The sequence below is a fragment of the Lepidochelys olivacea genome, assembly GCF_965140295.1.
Source record: "Lepidochelys olivacea isolate rLepOli2 genome assembly, chromosome: 8".
In the NCBI taxonomy this organism is placed as follows: Eukaryota; Metazoa; Chordata; order Testudines; family Cheloniidae; genus Lepidochelys; species Lepidochelys olivacea.
In genome coordinates, this window is record NC_140418.1 from 78,636,668 (window position 1) to 78,657,226 (window position 20,559).

Sequence of the window (20,559 nt, forward strand, 5' to 3'; positions counted from 1 at the left end):
ACAATCGAGGAAACACTCTGAACCATAACTCTCAATCTCCTAAGCACCAAAGGGCAATTAGGCTCCCAGCTCCCATTGAAAGTCATTGGGATTAGATCCCTAACTCTGATTTGTGCTATTGAAAATCTGCTGCCTCCAAGAACGTAGCTGGGACCACCAGCTCTGTGCATTTTCTTTTTGAAAAAAAACTTGCAATATCCTCAGAAGACAAGGTGGAACTGAAGGAGTTGAGTCAAGCATTTACTGATAACTATTTACAGAAGCAAAAGGCATCATTATGCCAATACACAGCTGGGACAGCCAATATGTGTAGCAAAGGGACAGCATTCATACATCATTTTTGCCATGTCTACATGCTGTTTTGCAATTTCCTTACTGCTATAAAAATACATTAATCATACATTTGGATGTGTTATTATTTGTTATATTTAGTAAAATACTGAATGTGCATTAATGTTTTTCACTTCATCAAATAGCTCAAAATTGGGATCGTGAATGTGCTTTCCTTTCCCAAGGTATTCACAGCTTCTCTATACTGACTGTTTCTTTTCTTTTCCTATCGCTCCCGTTGTTGTTTCTTCCACCCTCTCCACAGCTTTCATGTCCCAGAAGGAGCCCGTGTTCATTACTCCTGTTTGGAAGTAACTGGCTGCAGTCACTAACCAACCTTGAGTGTGGGCACTTCCAGTTTTCCACCTAGCCATGGAGTGTCCTGTAAAATTAAAAGTACCTGAAATATCTCTTCTAACTCTCATTACAGGGAAAGTAACTCTTTCAAATGAACACAGCTCCACGTAGCTTCTAGCTATGATTCTATTAGGTGTTCTCAGAATAAAATAAATGCACTCAACAGGAATAAAGATTATTTCTTACCTGTAATACATTCAGGGGCAGATACTCAGCTGGACTAAACTATCCTAGCTCCATTTTGTTTAAATCCCTGAAGCTGTGACAGTTTACACTAGTTAAGGAGTTGTTTCTCAGAACATGACTGTGTGCTCTTCACAATTCAGTCCCTACTCTCAGTCCAGGCTGTGAATGTAATGTTCAGAACACAAATCCCAGAGCTGCTAAACTGCCTCAAAGCATTAAGACTTCCTTAAACAAATTGGCTGTAGGTGTAATTGGTTTGTTGTTTTTGTAATCTCTATCATAATTAAGAGCTATTAGACTGGGCCAGATTGTGAACCTCTGACTTCCATTGGTGAGGAGTTACTCCCATGAGAAGTCCCATTGATTTTAATGGTCAGATGGAGTTTATATGTCTGGGGTGAACTCACTCATGTCAGTGGCAAAGCTCCCATTAATTTCAGTGGAGCCAGAATTTTCCACTTGGTATATAAACTGCTGTTACTATGTACAAACTGAAAAAACATATCCATTTTAACAAGATGTCTTGCTGACAGGGTTTGGTGTTCTCCTGTATGTGTTCCTATTGGTATGAAAGAATGGTTAAAAATGAACATAAAAAGATATTTTCTGTTGTTCAATATAAAGAACTGCCTTTTCCTCTATAATTTGACTCTCATTTGTTTACATAGTGCCTCGTTTTCAAAGTCTCCTTCTACCGTAGAAACTGGAGGCAGTTCAAATTGAAAGAATATGTCCCCAGGATGGTAGATTTCTGAGGTAGTGCTAGCAAAAGTAAAACAATGTGTGGGCTATATAGGGGAGGCATATGCAGTAGGATTAATGATTACAGGTCTATTCAAATGAGAGTTTGTAATTACGTTACAGATTACAGAAAGGACATTTTCTTCCATTGGAGATGTTTTCATTTTTTCCTAGGCAAACTGTACAAGCCTTTCATGGAAGGTATTTTTCAAACACTGTCAACAGACTGCTTTAAACTCTGCACTGAACAGATATGTCTGCTTACCCTTATGCCTTTTCCCCTCCCTTTGTTAAGACTCTGTTTTCTTTAAAAAAGAAAAAGAAAGAAAGAAAGAAAGAGTTCAGAGGGAGTCCAAAAGCTTTAACAACAGCCTCAAGAGAAGAAATGTCAATCATCCAAGTCTTTTGAAGCTGGGAGGATACTCTGTAATTTTCAATTATATATCCATTTTAGAGAGATTCAGAAAAAAGGCAGCATAACTTCACTGAACAACATATATATGTATAAAATTAAAAATAAATAATCATGCAAGTGGCACCATTTCGCCATATGGTTTCAGATATTGTAGCTGCTTAGCTTCCATTATCTCTTTTGACATCTGTCTATCTGCCTTTATATGGACCCTTGCCCCTCAACATTTCATCTCATCATGGTCGTATCTAAAGTGGACATTGAAACCTATCAATATATTTTGAAATAAAATAAATCCCTAAAAAATAAGCCAATTTATTTATGTTATTCATTGCCTTAGTACCTGTCGCAGAGAGTATGAAATACTGTATGGAAAAAAATTGCAGCTTTAATTAAAATTTGGCCAAGTGGACTACAGAAAAACAGCACCTGCTAAATAAGATGAGCAAAAAGAAAAAAAAAAGCTAAGGCTGCCCTCCACTATCAATACCCAGTAGGAAATATCAGGATACCAGTCAAAGGGTTGTCCTGTTTTAACTGTATGTTGGAAAACAGGCCTCGCTGTAAATTTCCTTGTTTTCTGCATTTACGGCTCAATTCAGCAAGGTACTTAGGGACCTGCCTAACGGTAGGCATTTGAAGTGAATTGGGCTACACACAGGCTTACTTAAAGTTAAGCACATCATTAAGTACCTTACTGAATCAGGGCCTAGAGTTTCAGGGCCTAGAATTACAATGATCTAAATGCTACAAAGATGTAGGTGTTTTATTTAATTGTTAATTTATTTGGAATGTTGTGGTGGCAGTGTGTTACATGGTGTTGTGGGTGAGTTTTTTGAAAAGTACCCGGCATTGGCCTAACTCTCCGCCTGTTGAGCGTTACCATTGGCTTCAGTGGGAGCGGACTGAAGCCACTGAGAGTGGAATAGTTCCAAAAGGACCTATCTTTTATTAGTGGAATACCCCTGTGAATAACCCCTCCATATAGATCTTTTGTTACAGCCTGTACAATACTGGTGGAAATTCGTAGGAGAGGGTCATAAGAGAGCTATTTTCTTAGGAAAAGATCTGATCCTGTGTCTTTCTCAGCCAAAACTCCCCATGACTTCAATGGGTGTTCCATTCCTAGCAAGCTCAGGAGACAATAAGTATTACCTCAATCCAATAGTATTTTTGTTTTGCCCGGGTTGCGTTCCAGTGACATCGAGGATATTCTTTGATGAATTTATAGCTTCCTAGAAATTTGTGGCTAGGACTAAAGCACTGGGAAAGCGATTAGCATTGCTAGTTATATGTTGATAGAGCACCTGGCACAATGAGGCCCAGCCTCGTGGTGGCATTTTGGTGCTACTGTAACACCAACAGACCCTGGTTGTTGGCGGGCAGGATCAAACCTGGGACCTCTGGTGCTAAATGCATGAGCCTCTACTGCATGAGCTAAAAGCCATATGCCTGTAGAGCAGACTCATTAATCTCTCTCTAAGTGGTCTCGGTGCCACTAAATGGGACAGAACACCACACCCAGGAGGTGTGTGGGGTACACTACCACAACATAAAAGTTAAATAATAATTAAATAATATTTCCCCTTCTTCCAACATCCCTTGATTGCATCTGGATCTGAGTACAGGAGGTGCCTCCCACAGGCCACAATCTAGCCCCAACTGCATACCGTCAGCAGAAGCTACTACCAGAGATGTCTGCTCAACAGAGAAAATGATATATTAGGAAAAGCTCTGTAATGCTGTGGCGAGACGACCAGGAAGGGGAAGGTTGGGAATTAGTATTAATTATCTGCCCCTGAAGTCCTATGGGCTAGGCTGTACAACACTTACTCACATGGACGAACTCTGACTCACATAAACAGTCCTTTGCAAACCACCGGGTCTACTCTTGTGAGTAGGTGACTCACCAGGTTGAAAAAGGGCTCCACAATCTGCCCTTTGTTTGTTGGCAGATGCAAAACCACGAAGCGGCATGGGCATCATACAAATAAAATCCATTTGTTTTTTCATGTAGGGACCCATTGGTTTACCTGGAGAAATTGGACCTGCTGGAATCCCTGGTGAAAAGGTAACTTCTAACACCTCAGTCTGAACAGCAGTATAAATCGCTAAAAGAAACCATACATTGATGATAGATTATTTAGTGATCATTGTGACCTAACTAATATGTCAGTATGCATTTTAACACATAGGGATGTAATCAAATGCAGCACAAATCCAATACCAGTGACCAGCACGTGGTTCGTTTGCCTTTATTTATAATGAAATTGGAGCTTGTGAATTTACTGGAGTGGGCAGAGATATTTTTTGTGCCCGAGGGCTTGCCTTCCTATCTATTTCATTGGTTTCAGTCTGAGAATGTGACATGATCAGTATTTGTTTTAATTGGGTGGCCATTTTTCACTTCGCTGTGGAGAGAGATAAAAGCAGAACACTATAATTTGGCAATAAGCATTAGTAAAATTTCTGTGCCAGTTTTTAAATGAAGCTAAGTCAATAAATGCACATAATTACAGTTTCCTCTCCTATATGACACTCAGATGTGTTTGTGAATGTAATGTTTGGCAGTGTTAATATTATTAGCATAATGTAAGTCTAAGAATATTAGACAAGTTCTACTTTAACAAAAAGATAAAAACAGCTATTACTTGACTGAATGTCAGTTTCAATTATAAAAAACACATAATTATTTGTCAGAATGATCTAGCACCATTCATATTTTAATCCTGCAGGATTGAATTAGTTCACCAACTTTGGTGGCTGGAATTCAAAAGAATGCTACTGACAAAATCTTACTCTATGAATTTATTATAACTTCCATGAAAATATGGTGATATTTTTACTGTTGGTTTATATTATAAGGAAAAGGAAATACATTAAATGAAAGCACTGGTTGTCAAATCTTAAATATGGATAAGTTTTATAAGGCTTTAATCATAACTGCATGCCTAGAATACAGTATTGAAGGAGATCTTGTCATTTTGTTTGCTCTTCATATACTTACAAACTTACTTCAGTTGCTGGTTTAAAATAGGAGAGGAAATGTAGCAAATCTGTCAGCAAATGGAAGCAAATTGCTTAATGACAGATTGACAGTTTCCATGACTACACTGGATACTTGTCTCTTCATGATTAGTGGTGCACTGTAATGTGATGTACCCGGTGCCTCTCTTTATAACATAAAGGAATCATTTGTTATTTTCAAGAGCTGTATTTTAGCAGCCGAGATTAATCCTCAGCCAGGCCTAGTAGCTGGGCTGGATGTTATTAGGATAGAAGAGGAGTCAGGGTATAAGAGGTGAGGAAAAAACCCTCCTCCCCTTCTAGCCAGGGAGCTAGACAAATGGCAGTGGCAGTTGATGCTGAGGTGGGGGCTTGACTTGCCCATATGTACGTGTTATTAAAAAATAGAGGGAAATGTGAAGTTTTTTTTCTCTTGTTTATTTGTTACGGTTATAGATAACTCATGGATGCATAAAGAATGTAGGTAGCTAGGAATGTGACATACCCCCATGCAAGGCACGTCCCTGCTGCCAGTGGGTTGCATAGCCCAGTTAGCTTTCTGAATCTCTTTCCTGTAAGCCACCTAGTAAATGGAAGGGAAAAAGTAACTTGTAGTTTGATTTTATTTTCAAAACAAAAAACTGGGACACTGTGGTTGCATTTGGGGGATCACAGGAAGGTGTTGTGCTGGGGGGATAAGAAAGGTTGGTGGGGAAGTGGGGGGAAAAAAGAGGTGCCCTCTCCCACTTCCCTTTGAGGAAATGGGACACTTTATAGTAAAGGCTACAGTGGGAGAAAACCATATTTATTCCTCTATTCCCCCTTCATTGTTATCTCCTAATCTAGCACTCCCCATCTATCTCCCCACTACTGACTTGTCCCCGTCTCTTACATCTGTTCACGTACTTCCCCATTCATCAGTTGACTCCATTCCCACCTGAACTCAACTTGCCCACACATCATCCTCTGAGCTCAGAAAGTTCCTAGGCCGCCTCCTCTTCCTACAGCCAAACCCCCACATGGTCAGAAACACCTCCCACGTGCGTGCGTGTGAACACACATGTGTCTCTCCAGGCTGATAACCACTTTTCTTCCTACCTAACCTCTCTAGAGCTCAGAATCATTCTCATTATCTCAGAGGATCCCACACACAATCCTTCAGGTTCATGAAAACAACTTGCAGGTTCTGAACTTTTTACCTACCTAATATCCACCACCAGCAGGCTCAGAAGTTTAAACCCTCCCCCTTCCTACTTGGTGCTAAGTCCAAAACAGTAGGAGTAGTGGCAGTAAGGAGCAGTACCTGTGCTTTGAAATAGCCCCACAGAAGCCTGATCTCTGCTCCTGCCCTCCTCTGCCTGCAGCTCATGTGTTACAGGGACCTCCGGGGCTGAAGGCTCCAGACATCATGAGCAGAGGGCCTTCCAACTTTACCCTTGTGGGGCAGAACTGAAATATTCCCATGATGCCTGTATTCCTTATGCTGGACCTCCTCCTCCTCGTGCTGCCTACAGTATTATGTGCTAGAGGGTCACAAGTCCCCAGTATACTGGAGCCTCCAGGGTCTGGCATGGCTCTAGACCAACCAGAAGTCCCCTTTGGGCCTTGTAATTTCCAGTTCAAGGTGACATACCCGCTCTAGCTCTCCTCAAGCTAGCGCACCAAAAGTAGAAACGTAGTTGCTGCAGCTAGCCCCTCCGGTGTCGCAGCTACATGCCTATTTTTAGAACGCTGGCTCAATCAGAGCTTGCACAGGTATGTCTTCTCAAGCTGGAGATCACATCTTCCAGGTCCATTGTAGACATACTCCTACACAGTTGTGGCACTTAGCCTCATTAACCCCTAATAGCCAGACACCCCTGCCACAGTAAGAAATCCTTACACTGTGGAAAGAGAACTGTGCCAGTGAAATAACACACCATAAATTTGTTTCTTCTCTTTTTTTAAATTGTTTGTTAAAGGGAGAGCGGGGCAGTCCAGGACCAGTGGGCCCTCCTGGGGAGAAAGGTGTCATGGTAAGCAGTAAATGAGGTACAAGTCAGCTTTATTTTACTTGTAAAGGAACTTTTCCTTCCCAAAAACCTAATTCATTTTGGCCATGCCAAGAGCAAGAAGCCATATGGAAAAGTAAAGCATTTGTGATATGTTGTTTCTAGGAAAGTTTCCATTTAGCAGCTTGCTAAGTACTTTGCAGACTGAAGCAGCATGCAGTGAATATGAATTACCCACTTTTTAAAAAACGGCTCTCTCATCAGATTTATGTGCAGGATTGAAGCCCAGTGAATTAGCAAGCATGACAAAAAACAAGGAAAAGTAAACTTAGTCTGCAGATTATGTTTGCTGAGAGAGAAACTACTTTCTAAGACTAAGGGCTGGATTCACAGGTGTTGCAATGCCTGACTTTTAGATGCTCTGCTGCCTTGTAGAATTCACAACCCTGGTAGTTGGCCAGGCTTTTTGTACACTGCATGGGGAGAATTAGGCACCTGAAAAAGGGATTGACAGAAGCCAGCGAGCTGAGCAGGGAGCTGCCTTCGCTAGCCAATAGGAAATGCCAAGGATAGGGGTATTTGAGTGACTTTGAGGCTATGACTACACTTCACACATAACTGGCAGTGGCATATAGCGTACATGTAGCCAGTGGTGAGCTGGAGCCGGTTTGCACTGGTTCGCGTGAACCGGTTGTTAAATTTTGAAGCCGGTTTAGAACCGGTTGTTAACGGGATGGGCAAACTCCAGCCCACAGGCCACATCCAGCCCACGGGACTGTCCTGTCCGGCCCGCCTGAGCTCTCAGCTGGGGAGGCTCCCCTGAGAGTCTCTTTTTAATTTTTACTCACCCGGCGGCACTCGGGGTCTTCAGCGGCACTTTGGCGGCGGGACCTTCACTCGCTCCGGGTCTTTGGCAGCACTCCAGCGGCAGATCCTTCAGACCCGGAGCGACTGAAGGAACCGGTATTTCAGCTTTTGGCAGCTCATCACTGCATGTAGCTACCTCCCTCAATGAAAAACATACCACATCCACACTGTGGTATGTAGCTACACATGTCAATGAAAGGCTCTGGCAGAGGGGACGCAACATTGAAAGGTTCCAGGAGCTCCCCACAGCCAGAACCATTCCCCACTGCCAGAGTCTTTCCCTGCAACAGGGAGCTGCTGGAGTCTTTTCCTGGCTGCCAGACTGGAGAAAAGCTCCAGCAGCAGGGAGGCAGTGGGACGCTACACTGCTAAAAATAGGAGTGTAGGCAGAGAGGCATGGCTTGGGTGAATAGAGAGCCATGGGGGATGTACTTGTTTACATACTCAGCCCCTTCCGGCATGTCTTCACTCACCTAAGCTGTGCCTCACCATTGACCCTGCTATTTGTACCAGTGCTAGGGAGGTTTCACGGGGATGTACAACATGCTGATGAAAGAAGCGTGCAGCATCGACACGCCCTGAGAGAGGCACCTATTTCCACTTGGGATTCAGAGCCAGGGATCCTCTCCTGGAGTTGGGGGGCCTATACTGGGTCTACTGGTGGTTACATTGTTACATGATTTTTCCCTCTCTCGTTTTAATGTTCTTTTTCTAACAAGACAAAACTCTTGTTGCTCACAGCATCATTATTATATTTAATGATAGCTGCTGTGGGAGGTCATGAGCAGGAGGGCGAGGCAGTCTCTCAGGTAGCTTGGTTCAGTTCCAGGGATGGATTTGACTAGCAAGACCAAGGACCTTGAAGCTAGCTCTTTTTATTCGGTAGGGAAGCCAATGCACAGAGTAGAGCCCTGGGGTGATGTGTGGGTGGGCTGATGTATTTTGTAACCATTGTCCTAGTAGAGTGATGCATTTGGTACCAGTTGAAGGTTTTTCAGGGTGTATAGCTTCATTCCTAGATATAGTGAGTTTCAGTAGTCAAGCTGGAAATCACAAACACACAGATCACTAGGCCTGAGACTGATAGGGTGTGATGTATTTTCTAGCCAATAGAATGGACATTTTTTTGCAGCAGTTGCTCTTTAGGTGTGCATTAGCAGAGAAGAGTCCGAGCAGACCTCTAGGCTCCAGATCAGTCTGTAGGAAGGGGATGATATTCTCTGAAGCACTTCACTCTTCCTACCAACATTAAATCTGTCTTGACTGGGTTCACCTTCTATCTACCACTTTACACTCAGGAACAGATCTCAGCCAGGAACTGAATAAACAAGGATTTATTAGTATAGGACACAATCCTGTTAACACTTTACTATCAGCCATAGTGCATACTACTGTGAGTAGTCCCACTCAAGTCATGGTAGAAAGTGCTATGCCGGGTGGTAAGTGTTTGCAGTAAATGTAACATGCCATTACATTATGGACCAGAGCTGGAGTTCGCAATCTTGGGTGGGCCTGCAAAATAATTTTTCCTTGCCAGTCCTATTCACACAAAATACCACTGACACTTGTCTACCATGATCACCTGTTCACACCATTATGCACAGTCCTGGTTGGAAGATAATGGATGGCAAACAAGTTCTTTGGAATTGGGACACATCCCAAATTTAAATTACTGCTTTGAAATGTATGTATCCAGTTCTGGATTGTGGCACTGTAAAGTTTTTCTGTTTTTGGCTCTGGCAACATGTATCCAGGAGAACTATAATTTTGCTGTGTCCTAGGCACTCACCAAATCAGAGTTGCCAGACTGGATTATCTTTGGGATGGGGTGGAAATCTTTTGGCTGTTTTAGAAATTTGAAAATCTGGTTTTGTTCGTAAAAGCTCTTTTGTTGATGCACATTCATATCTTGTGACCTTGGAGAGTGGATTGCTCTTTCGAATACCCTGAAGATGATATAATCAGCTTTTGGGGGGATTATTTTAAATGCCATTACCTGCCAAAATTGCAATTTTGAGTTCAGCAAATTAAGATCAGAATTATTCAATCCCTTTTCTATATCTACTTCCATTTTAGGGCTATCCAGGACCTCCAGGGGGCTTTGGGCCTTTAGGGCCACAAGGATTGCCTGTAAGTATAGACCAACATTTTGATTTAACATAAAATGCAGGCTGTTTAAAAATCACTCTTTTGTTCTGTTACTGTTAAGGCTATTTGCAGAACTGTCATGAAAATGTACTAGCCAGGCACAAATACTGTTCACCTGCCCTTTACCTATATTTTTGACTTGCCCAGAGCTAGAATTTTTCAAGGCTGGTTTAAAGTGTAGCCATTTTAATTTTATTTTGCTGATATTTAATTAAAATCAAATAATAGTATGCATGATGTGTTTACTATTAATCAAAAACAAATGGGATCTTCCTCATTTGCCTGTGTTACACTCTCCACCATGGGTCACCAGCAGGGATAGCAAATGAGTCTTGTAGCACCCTAAAACACAAGTTTCTACCACTTGAGCCAAAGGAGCTGGTAGCAGTAGTAGGTTCTTATAATTTATGTGAATAGCCGCTAGAGAAAGGCACAGTCCACATTATTTCTTACCCAGCACAAAGCCAATACTAATGGCACAAAGCCAATAGTAAGCATATTTTATTGGATAAGTTGTACTAAAGTAATTTGGTTGATTCTGAGCTTTTAGAAAGAGAGAATGCTTGATTTTTTTCAGCCTATATTGAACTACTATGAGAATTTATATGTAGTCTATAATATAGACCTCTTGTCACTTCTGGACGTATTTCTGTAGTGGATATTAAATAATGACTTGATGTAATACTTAGGGTCCTTCAGGGCCAAGAGGACCTCCAGGACCACAGGGATCTAAAGGACGAAGAGTAAGTAGTATTGTTATATTTTACCTGAAGAAATGATCAGCACATGACTTAATAGGAATTGAGTTTCTAAATCACCTCCAATTGCTTCTTTTGAATTCTCTGCAAGGTTATCAATATCATCAATATCGATTCAAGGCATTTTAACTGAAATATAACACACAAGACATGTGCTTCTAGTAAGAAATAAATCCAAGGTCCAGTTCTGCTCCCATTGAAGTAAGTTTGAGTTTTGCCATTGACTTCAATTGGAAGCAGGATCAGAACCAAAATTATTGCTTGTTTACTTTACCCGTCTCTACTTACAGAAATATATTAATGCAAACCGTCATCCCTGCTGATGGACTGTGTTTCTGTGTTTTACAGACTAAAATTTTTCTTTATCAGCATTCTTTTAATGCCTTCTAATGGCTGTGAAAGAAAATTACAATTCCTACTGTATAATTTTAGGAGAGGAAAAACAAAGCTATACATGACACCTAACATCATCATATTCCTGCACCATAAAACTCAGTTCAGACTATTTTATCAGCAAAATGTGAAAACTTATATTTTTTATCTTGTGCACAGTGAACTGATCCAAAGCCCATTTGAGTCAATGGGAGTTTTTCCATTGAGTTAAACAGTTTCAAAGAGACCAATTAAGCTGTAAAATAGTGTGATGGTTTGATACATGATCCATGTGAACTCTTCCTCTTAGAAAGCCAGTTAATTACTTATTCTTGTTGGCCTGAGCACTCATTACCTTAGATTTAATCTTCAATCTCTCTGGTCACGCGATTACAGACATGAAAGTTGTGATATTACAACAAAAAAACTTCAAATCCAGACTCCAGAGAGAAACTGTTGAATTGGAGTTAATTTGCAAATTTGATACAATTAACTTAGGCTTGCATAGAGACTGGGAGTGGCTAAGTCATTATGCAAGGTAACCTATTTCCCCTTGTTTTTTCCTATCCCCCCCCTTCCTCAGACGTTCTTGTTAAACCCTGGATTTGTGCTGGAAATGGCCCACCTTGATTATCATACACATTGTAAGGAGCGTGGTCACTTTAGATAAGCTATTACCAGCAGGAGAGTGGGTTTGTGTGTGTGGTGGTTGGGGGAGGGGGTGAGAAAACCTGGATTTGTGCTGGAAATGGCCCAACTTGATTATCATACACATTGTAAGGAGAATGATCACTTTAGATAAGCTATTACCAGCAGGAGAGTGGGGTGGGAGGAGGTATTTTTTCATGCTTTCTGTGTATATAAAAAAATCTTCTACACTTTCCACAGTATGCATCCGATGAAGTGAGCTGTAGCTCACGAAAGCTTATGCTCAAATAAATTGGTTAGTCTCTAAGTTGCCACAAGTACTCCTTTTCTTTTTGCGAATACAGACTAACACGGCTGTTACTCTGAAACCTGTCACCTTAGATTTAATGTACTGCTTTGAACCAGGGGGCACTTGATGCCTTACAGAACTGGGTCTTTTATGAGATGAAAAGTAGGGTATCATCTTACTTAGAGAACATTTAAAACAAATTCTTAATGGTCTCTTTTGCCAAAATTCTTGAATCCTTTTCTGTCAAATAGTTTTTTGTAACAGGAACTGTAAACAAAAATAGTCCTTCATACAGTTAAATATCTGTTACATCATTTCTTTTAAAAAAAGACATTTCAATATATAGTTTTTTGATGAAAATGTTCATATACTTTAGTTTACGAATAATATAAGGTTAGAGGATTTTTAACTTTTGTTGGATAAAGATAAATACTTAAGAAGCTTACATATATGTCCTAACACTAGGGTCCTATACAGAAGGTTAAGTTTAGTAAACTTGTTTTGCATCATAAAAGTATGTGACCTGTATGGTCTTTTAAATTTTTCTTTCATTATTATTACTGCCTTACATATGACATAAGATATTTAGAAAAAAGTGTTTTTATATTTATTTCCAATATATTTGAAATATACTTTATATAGTACTAAGAATATACTACTTTTTCATTAGAAAAAGTTAATATCTTGCCTATAATGTTCTTCTTCCTTCAATTATGGTTTGCTCCTTCAAAATAAATCTGTTGTAATTTGCTTCTGTTTTGCTAGTACAATACATATGAACCATTTGTGAAATACTGCACGTAAAATGTATAATCTCTGCTAAAAGTTAGGAATTGGTGTAATAATAAACCTTATTATGAAGATGCTTCTAACTGGAAATGCCACATCACTGTTTTCTTTTCTTTAGGATGAGATATACAGAATAACTTATCCCAGTCTTTTACACTTGATCAAATATGTGAAGCTGAGTTGAAACATGTACTCATATCCACTTTTCCTCTAAAAGTATCTATATCCACCCTAAGTGCCTGTGCTAACATTAGATGTTCCAGTATAGTTATTCTACATATAAAACCATGAGATTGTGATGGACATTTTAAATCTGGTACATTATAGGTCTGATTCTGCTGGCCTAACTCAAATAAAACTTGTATTTAAATGGAAGATTTGTCTGAGTTAGGGTTGCAGGATTAAAGAAATTAACTTAAAGCTCAACTGCTCACAGACAAAAGCATCTTCTAGTCCCACCAAGGAGAATTGCTATAATCCTATGAAAATAGGGTGTTTGCATTCCTACTTCATTAATAACAATGGATTTATTCTTCTAAAATATTACTTTGTTGACGTGATTTAAAAGGTTAAGGAAATAAAATGTTACAATTTGGGGATGTATTTGTTGATTTAATAATAATAGTATACCTTTTAACTAAACAACGAATAATCTTTAAAGTCCTCCTAAAAACACAACACCTGGAAATGCTCAGAACTGGTTAAATAAATTTACATGTGAAAACAGTCATACATAATTTAGCTCAGAAAATCATCAAGTGAACTGTGGGAAGCAGCTAATGAGACACGACTTGCAACAACATGAATGGTATGTAGAGCTACAAACCGCAGTGAAAAACAAGCTGCATCCACATTGCAGCATGTAGCTACACATGTCAGTGAAAGGCTCTGCCGGGGGGAGGCAATGGGGAAAGGCTCAGCTCCTTGGAGTGCTGGAGCCTTTCCCTATTGCCTCCCTACCAAAGCCTTTCACCACTGCCAGAGTCTTTCACGGTGGTGGGGAAAGACTCCAGCAGTGGGGAGGCAGCAGGACACTGCACTGCTAAAAGTAGCTTCATTAGGACTTGTTACAAAATTATCCCAGTGCTGCAGTCTTTGTTCAGGCTAACCTCCCCACTGAAGCCAACAGGAATTTTGCCTACATTCTAGACTACAGGATCAGGCCCAATATGGGATTAATGTATGAAAAATATATAGAGACCACTTAAAACCGAAGATGTCACCTTTGGATTCAAATGAAAGCTGTATGCAAACACTGAGCTGTGTGTGGCAGGATTTAAAAGGGCACATACAGCAAGTTGCATGCAAAAGTTAAATACAAACATATGAAAATTCCCCTTTGTGTATAAATAAAAGAACGGATCACATCTTCACAGCTGGAATTTATAGGAAGTTTTAAGAGCAGTGACCAGCTATTGCTGCATTGTTACACAATGAAATGGCTTTATACCATACACCATTAAGCCCTGAGCAGCCATTTAGAATTTAAGATTACCCAGCAGTCTAATTTTAAGACTGTCCAGCTATGCAGACAGTACATGGGGGAATTCTGACTGGCTGAAGAAAAGATCAGTTGTTCATGCTTAAATATTTCCCTACCAGAGGTTCATTCTCTCTTTACTGTGCCATTTGGTGTGCAGTTTACCAAGTAAGAGTCTCATCTAGCTTCTACAGTATTTCACCACTTCATGCTTAAGACTTTCTGCATCCCAACTAAAGTCATTGTGGAGGGGCAAGCCACCTGCCACCTGCGGGGAGGCCAGAGATAGGAACAGCAGCAGTAGCATGGGAACTGTTGGTTCTGGTCCTGCAGTAACCCATGTTTTATTCTTTAAACGTTGCACTTGTGACAAGGGAATATAGAGGTTGCCACGCTGGTGGCTCCTCTCGGGCAGGACACACTGATACTTGCTGAGGTGGGAATAATTGTACTTGAGGAGGGGAGTCAATCGGGTTACTCTTCTTAAGATGGGTGAACTTGAGAGCTTGTATGAACCCAGGAGAGGTGTTACTGGAAGTTTAAGAAGGCCCTGCTTACAGGAATGCAGCTGTTCTTCCTGCTAGCTGCTGTGCCTGCTCGCTAGTACCCAGGTATCAGTCATAAGAGCTGTTAGTACCATACTGCTGTGATGCAAGCTAATTTATGCAATAGAAATCTAAGAGTATGTCTACAGTAGAGCAGATGGTAGAACTTCCAGCTCACGGAGCCCTAGCTACACCAGCTAGCATGGCAAAAATAGAATCATAGCCACCCATGTGTACCTGTGGTCTCAGACAGGATTGTGCTCAGGACAGCCAAGTCCTCCAACTCTTTGTGCCACTGCAGTTACACTTCTATTTTTAGTATACTACAGCTAGTGCAGATATGTCTCCTGGAGCTGGAATTTGCACCTTCCCACTCTAGTGTAGACATAACCTAAAACATGAGGTGCCAGAGCTGCTTTTTGTTCTTACTATAACCTCTTCCCTTTCTGCTAATATAACCAGTCTCCCTTTTTATTTTGTAATGATAAAATATAAATTATGGACCAACTTCTGATGTCCTTGCCTGGGCAAAACTCTCATTGAAATCAGGGGGAATTTTCAATGAGCTAGCACTCTTTGCCCTATGTTTAATTAGGATGTGTCCTGGCAAATTAAAGATGATATAATAGCTGTATAAACATGATCGCTTTTGCATGGCAGGGAATGGTAAGAAGAAGAATGAGAAGTTGTTGAGAAATATTTTCATTATTATACATTACACCATTCTTAGCCACTAACATCTTTCAGAGTGAAGTTCAGTATGTTAAAGGTTAGAAGACATTCATATGTCCCACCTTGAATAAACATTTTATAGTCATTCAAACTCAAGCCTTTCTAAGATGCATGCAAATGATGAGCCAAAGTCAGGGAAGGGGATAGCAGTGCAACTCCATTGAAGCCTATAGAGTTGCACTCACTCCAGCTAGGTCTGAATTTGGTCTTATGAACCTAAATTACAGAAGAATAAGGATATCAACTATGTGAGTTGATGAGATGGGTTCAGTATATTCTTAATAGTACTGAACTGAGAGCAGGAGAGAATGTGTGATCGGTGTGCATGTGGACAAAAATCAGATGGGCTCTGTGATATGTTACTAAGGGGTGAATGTAAGTGTGTATCCTTAATTGTTCAAGGCAAACGATTTTAAAATTGATATAACTTTCCATTGTTCTTGCATATTAAACTTGTGGGGGGAAAACATAGAGTATGCTGTGTTCATTCTTTTTCCTATGTTTAGGAAACAGGGTGGGGGAGAGAGCTGTTTGTTTATTTGTTTTGTCAGGCAAATATTCCTTGGTTAATTATGATTAAATGATCATAAACATGCATGATAATATATTCCCTCCTCAAAATAAAGCTGAACTCATGCGAAAGAAAAAAAGCAGTAGTGATCACTTGGCAGCTGTTTTGCCCAGCTCTGCAGTTCGTAGACTTGTACAGTATGTAGCCTATATTAAATAACTGCAGCCAAATTGTGTGTATTTCCTTCTGCACTAGCTACTGCAGGGAATGATACTAATTCTATCTGATCGAGTTCAACAGTGCCAATAATGAGTCACACAGTAGTATTTATAGGAATGATGCTCTGCTTTTGATAGAGAGTATACAACTGCCCTTCCTTTGGATTCGTATTCTTTGCCCTGTGGCAGGCAAGAGGTTAATACAATACCTAGTATCACTGGACATCATGTTCATTTCCTTTATTTTGTGTTAATTTAATAATTAAATTACGGTGTTTCAAAACCTAGTCCTTGGCTTCTAGTTCTTGCCCCCAAGTTTTATTTTGATTAGCTGACATTTGATTAGTCATGATCAAAGCAATTGTTAAGTTCTTCCTAATGAATAGACAACTGAAGTCACCTAAACTTAAAACAATGGTGGCTCTATGTCCAGCAAAAATTCAATGTGTGCATGACGTACCCCAGATCATACACCCTCCCTATTTAGTTTCTCCATATTCTGCAACTGCTCTGCTTAGTATTCTGATTTTCCCCCTTTCCAGTGTCTTCTCTTGCTTATTTGGCTGCTTCCTTGTGTGATGCATTCTTGACTCTCCCTTCAACTTCCAACCCTTCTTTAGCTTACTGACCTGTCCACTTGCCCTGTCTGGGATTCTCCATCACTAATGTGTCTCCTTCTTCCACTCTCCCTTAGAAAAGTCTGAGTACCACCTGGTACTACTATCAGATAAGTCAGACAAATGAGGATTTCCAGTAAGTCTACCCAGCCTGCCCTATATATGCATTCCAAGCAAGTGTGCATGCAATAGATGACATGAGCAAGCAATTCTGAACAAGGTAATATGGAACTAAGACTGCTTTACACATTGGGGAGAAGAGTAAAATTATGAATGTTGTGTAAGTAGATACGTGGGTTCTATAACAACACTTAGGAATGTACATGACTTTTAGTTGAGAGTTCTCTGTAACGAGTACCATTTATTTGAATAGTTGTAAGGGTGTGCTTGGTGCTGTGCAAACCAAAGCTGAAGAAGAGCTTACAATGTGAAAAATAGACACAGGCAGGACAGGATGCATTGGGAATCCCAGAGTTGGATTTAATTTAGCTTTTGTTTTTGTATTTCCTTCATTAAAATGATAAATTATCTTCTTATGGGCATCCTAGGAGTTTTTGGTAGGATTATTTTTCTTCTCCTGTGGAAATGTATGAAACATTTTGTTGTGGGGAGTATAGGCTGTTAGGAATCAAAGAATGTTAGACTAGAACTCAGGCAGTGATAAAGTAGTGGCAATAATCAGACATTTTGCTGAATCTAATTAGATGAAGATGTTTTTCTTTCTTCTAAATTATACTGTATAATAATTTAATAATCAGGATTAAAAAGTTATATAAGTTCACATGGAGTCCAGCCATGTACTCTTATGTAGGTCAAGCTCCCTTTTAAAATCAGAGTATCTTTGGGTCTGATCCAAATCTTATCAAAGTCAGTGGGAGCCTCTCCATTGTCTTCAGTCTGCTTTGGATCAGGCCTTTTTCCGGCAAGGAGACGTGTACTTTTGTTCACCCTTTTACTCCCATTTTCCCTTGAAAGTTACTTCCACATTCTCTGTTCCTTTGCTCTTTATAACAGTTTAGAAAACATACATTATTCCCAGTGCATTTGTGTTTTTAGGTAGGAAAATTTTATAGATTAGATTTTCCTACTTGATGAAAAACCATATATACCAGACAAAGCTTCTTTTCGTTGTTCATTTCTGAGAGCTATGTGGCTTTGGAAAGAAGGTAGGAGAAGACGTGAGCACGTTCTCTCTGTCAAAGAGGTGTTTCTGTTGTAGTTGTTCTACTTACTGTGTGCAAAATGACGGCCACTCCTGGGAGGCCTGATTTCAGTCAAGGACCCAAGAAAAAGATGGATAAGGCAAGCTTAAGTTGAGCTCTGAGATGTATAGCTGGCATTTCTGAGTCAAGTACAACTCGCTGTGTCTGACTTTACCTTTCTCTGTGTTGTAGAGTATATTAAATGCCTTGTTAAGAGCGAATCAGCTATGCACAGGTGCCCCAGCCCTATCTCTCAGTCTGTCTAGGTTTTTATCACCATGATAGCTAATCACCTTCCACAATAAGTACATACCAAGGCTGGTTTTGTGCCCAGCCATGCAATATTTAATGAGTTTTGTCAGCGGAAGCAAGGTTGGCCCCAGAATCAGAGTTCAAGTTACATACGACCTACTGAGTGATTTGTTTGGTGCATTACACATCATTCTACGCTCAGTTGTTTATTAGATCTGGGCAGGAGAGATGGTTGGAATAATACAAGAACTGCTCCCCAAACCTGTGCCAAAAACTAATGGGGTTTCAAAAATGTTAGCCAACTTACCTTTCCCATTGATTTTCATTTTCCTGCCAGAAGCAGAAGTGCGGGAATATCCCTTTTCTCATAAAATGTGCAGTTTAGGAGCCCCATCCTGCATGATTCTGAGCATATTCAGTTCCCAAGAGTCACTGATCACCTGTCACTCTTTCGAGTGTCAGAGTGTTGGGTGCACCGCACCTGTCAGGATCTAGCCCAATGGTTCTCAAACTTTTGTACTGGTGACCCCTTTCACATAGCAAGCCTCTGAGTGTGACCCCCCCTTATAAATTAAAAACACATTTTATATATTTAACACCATTATAAATGCTGGAAGCAAAGCGGGCTTGGGGGGGAGGCTGACAGCTCATGACCCCCTCATGTAATAACCTCACTACCCCCTGAGGGGTCCCAAGCCCCAGTTTGAGAACCCCTGATCTAGCCCTTGATTTACATTATTAAATCCAAGTCTGATCAAACAGAATTCTGTGATGCAAGAGGAACACGTGTGAGTCAGACACATTTTAGAGAGAAAGTGAGCCAGGCAAAACCAGCTAAACATAGTGCTCTTCTGAGAACAGGGTGTTCCCAGGTACCCAAGGAGAGGGTCTTCCAGCTGTTCTCTCCTAACCACATACAAGTGTGACGACCGAGAGCAACACTTAGACATTGCTTGCAGCTGCAGCATGTTGTTCGCAGTCTTGAGTCTTACACAACATGCTTTCATCTGAGTCCTTGAATTACCAACGAGAAAAATACTGTGTATAATATCGCTCTCGTGACTATGTAGAAATCCTGCATGACTGTCTAGATGGAACAATGTAGCATGCGATCTGAAGAACAAGTGGCCAACAATGTAGGAAACTCTAGACTATCTGGAAGTGCTACTCAGCTATGTTCTGTGCACTTGAAACTACAGAACATTTTCTTCTGTACACCTCAGTTCACTTTGCTGTATGATACTGCAGATCTTATTTTGCTTTTAAGAAAACTGAATCCATGTTATTAAATACAACATCCTGAAATATTACTGTTCTGACCACATCTGAAGAGAATAATTCATCAAGTCCTTAAATGCTGATGAAGATTTGGTGGTCGTGATTTACTTGTTCTATATCTGTATTAAGTTCTCTTAAATTTATTGTCAATATGCAAATGGTTCTAATGTTTAGAATCATAAAAACATCTTCCATTCTCAGTATGGATGAGATATCCCTTGCCTTTTTTGGTCATTATCTACTTTTGGTTGCTTTGATTTAGATGCCTAGTTATGGACTCAGATGCCTAATTTTAAACAAACACTTTTGAATATTTTTAATTTAAACATTTGCTAATATATAATAATAATAGTACCTAGGTCTTATGCAGCACTTTTCATCTGTAGATCTCAAAGTGCTTTACAAAGGAGATAAACATAATTATTCCCATTTTACAGATATGAATTATAATGAAATATACAGTGTAACTGTAAGTTATCCTTTGTTCATATGTTGGTACTACAAAATCTCAATTTTCAAGAGACACTGGTTAATCTAGAAATAGGGAAGCCCCTGCTGAAAAATAGTTCACCATTTCTATTTGGCTGTATATTGGTTTAGCATCAGAAGAACTGTACTGTCTAAATTTGAAAGGCCAGATGTTCAGTCCCAGACCAATTTTTTCACATTCAGCTGACAACATGACCAGATGTGAGCATCCAAATAACCAGTTATACTTGCAAATGCAGGTTTGTCTGCACAAAATGTAAGTAAGATGCATATGCAAATTAGAAGCATAGAAATAGAGTTTGCCTTCAAGCAGGTTAAACATCTTGTTTAAATATTAAACA

The 20,559-nt window shown here is 40.1% G+C and overlaps 1 protein-coding gene across 2 annotated transcripts in view; it reads left to right on the plus strand.

The window, feature by feature from the left end:
* COL24A1 (collagen type XXIV alpha 1 chain) overlaps positions 1 to 20,559 on the plus strand; it is a 242,558-nt gene that overhangs the window by 149,772 nt on the left and 72,227 nt on the right. For both annotated transcript variants that reach the window (XR_014712726.1, XM_084637175.1), the window contains exons 25-28: positions 4,044 to 4,097; positions 6,994 to 7,047; positions 9,967 to 10,020; positions 10,728 to 10,781. Coding sequence is in view for 1 of the 2 variants with exons in the window: in XM_084637175.1 (XP_084493301.1) it covers positions 4,044 to 4,097; positions 6,994 to 7,047; positions 9,967 to 10,020; positions 10,728 to 10,781 (216 nt within the window). In the remaining variant the exon portion in view is untranslated. The remainder of the gene's footprint in view (positions 1 to 4,043; positions 4,098 to 6,993; positions 7,048 to 9,966; positions 10,021 to 10,727; positions 10,782 to 20,559) is intronic.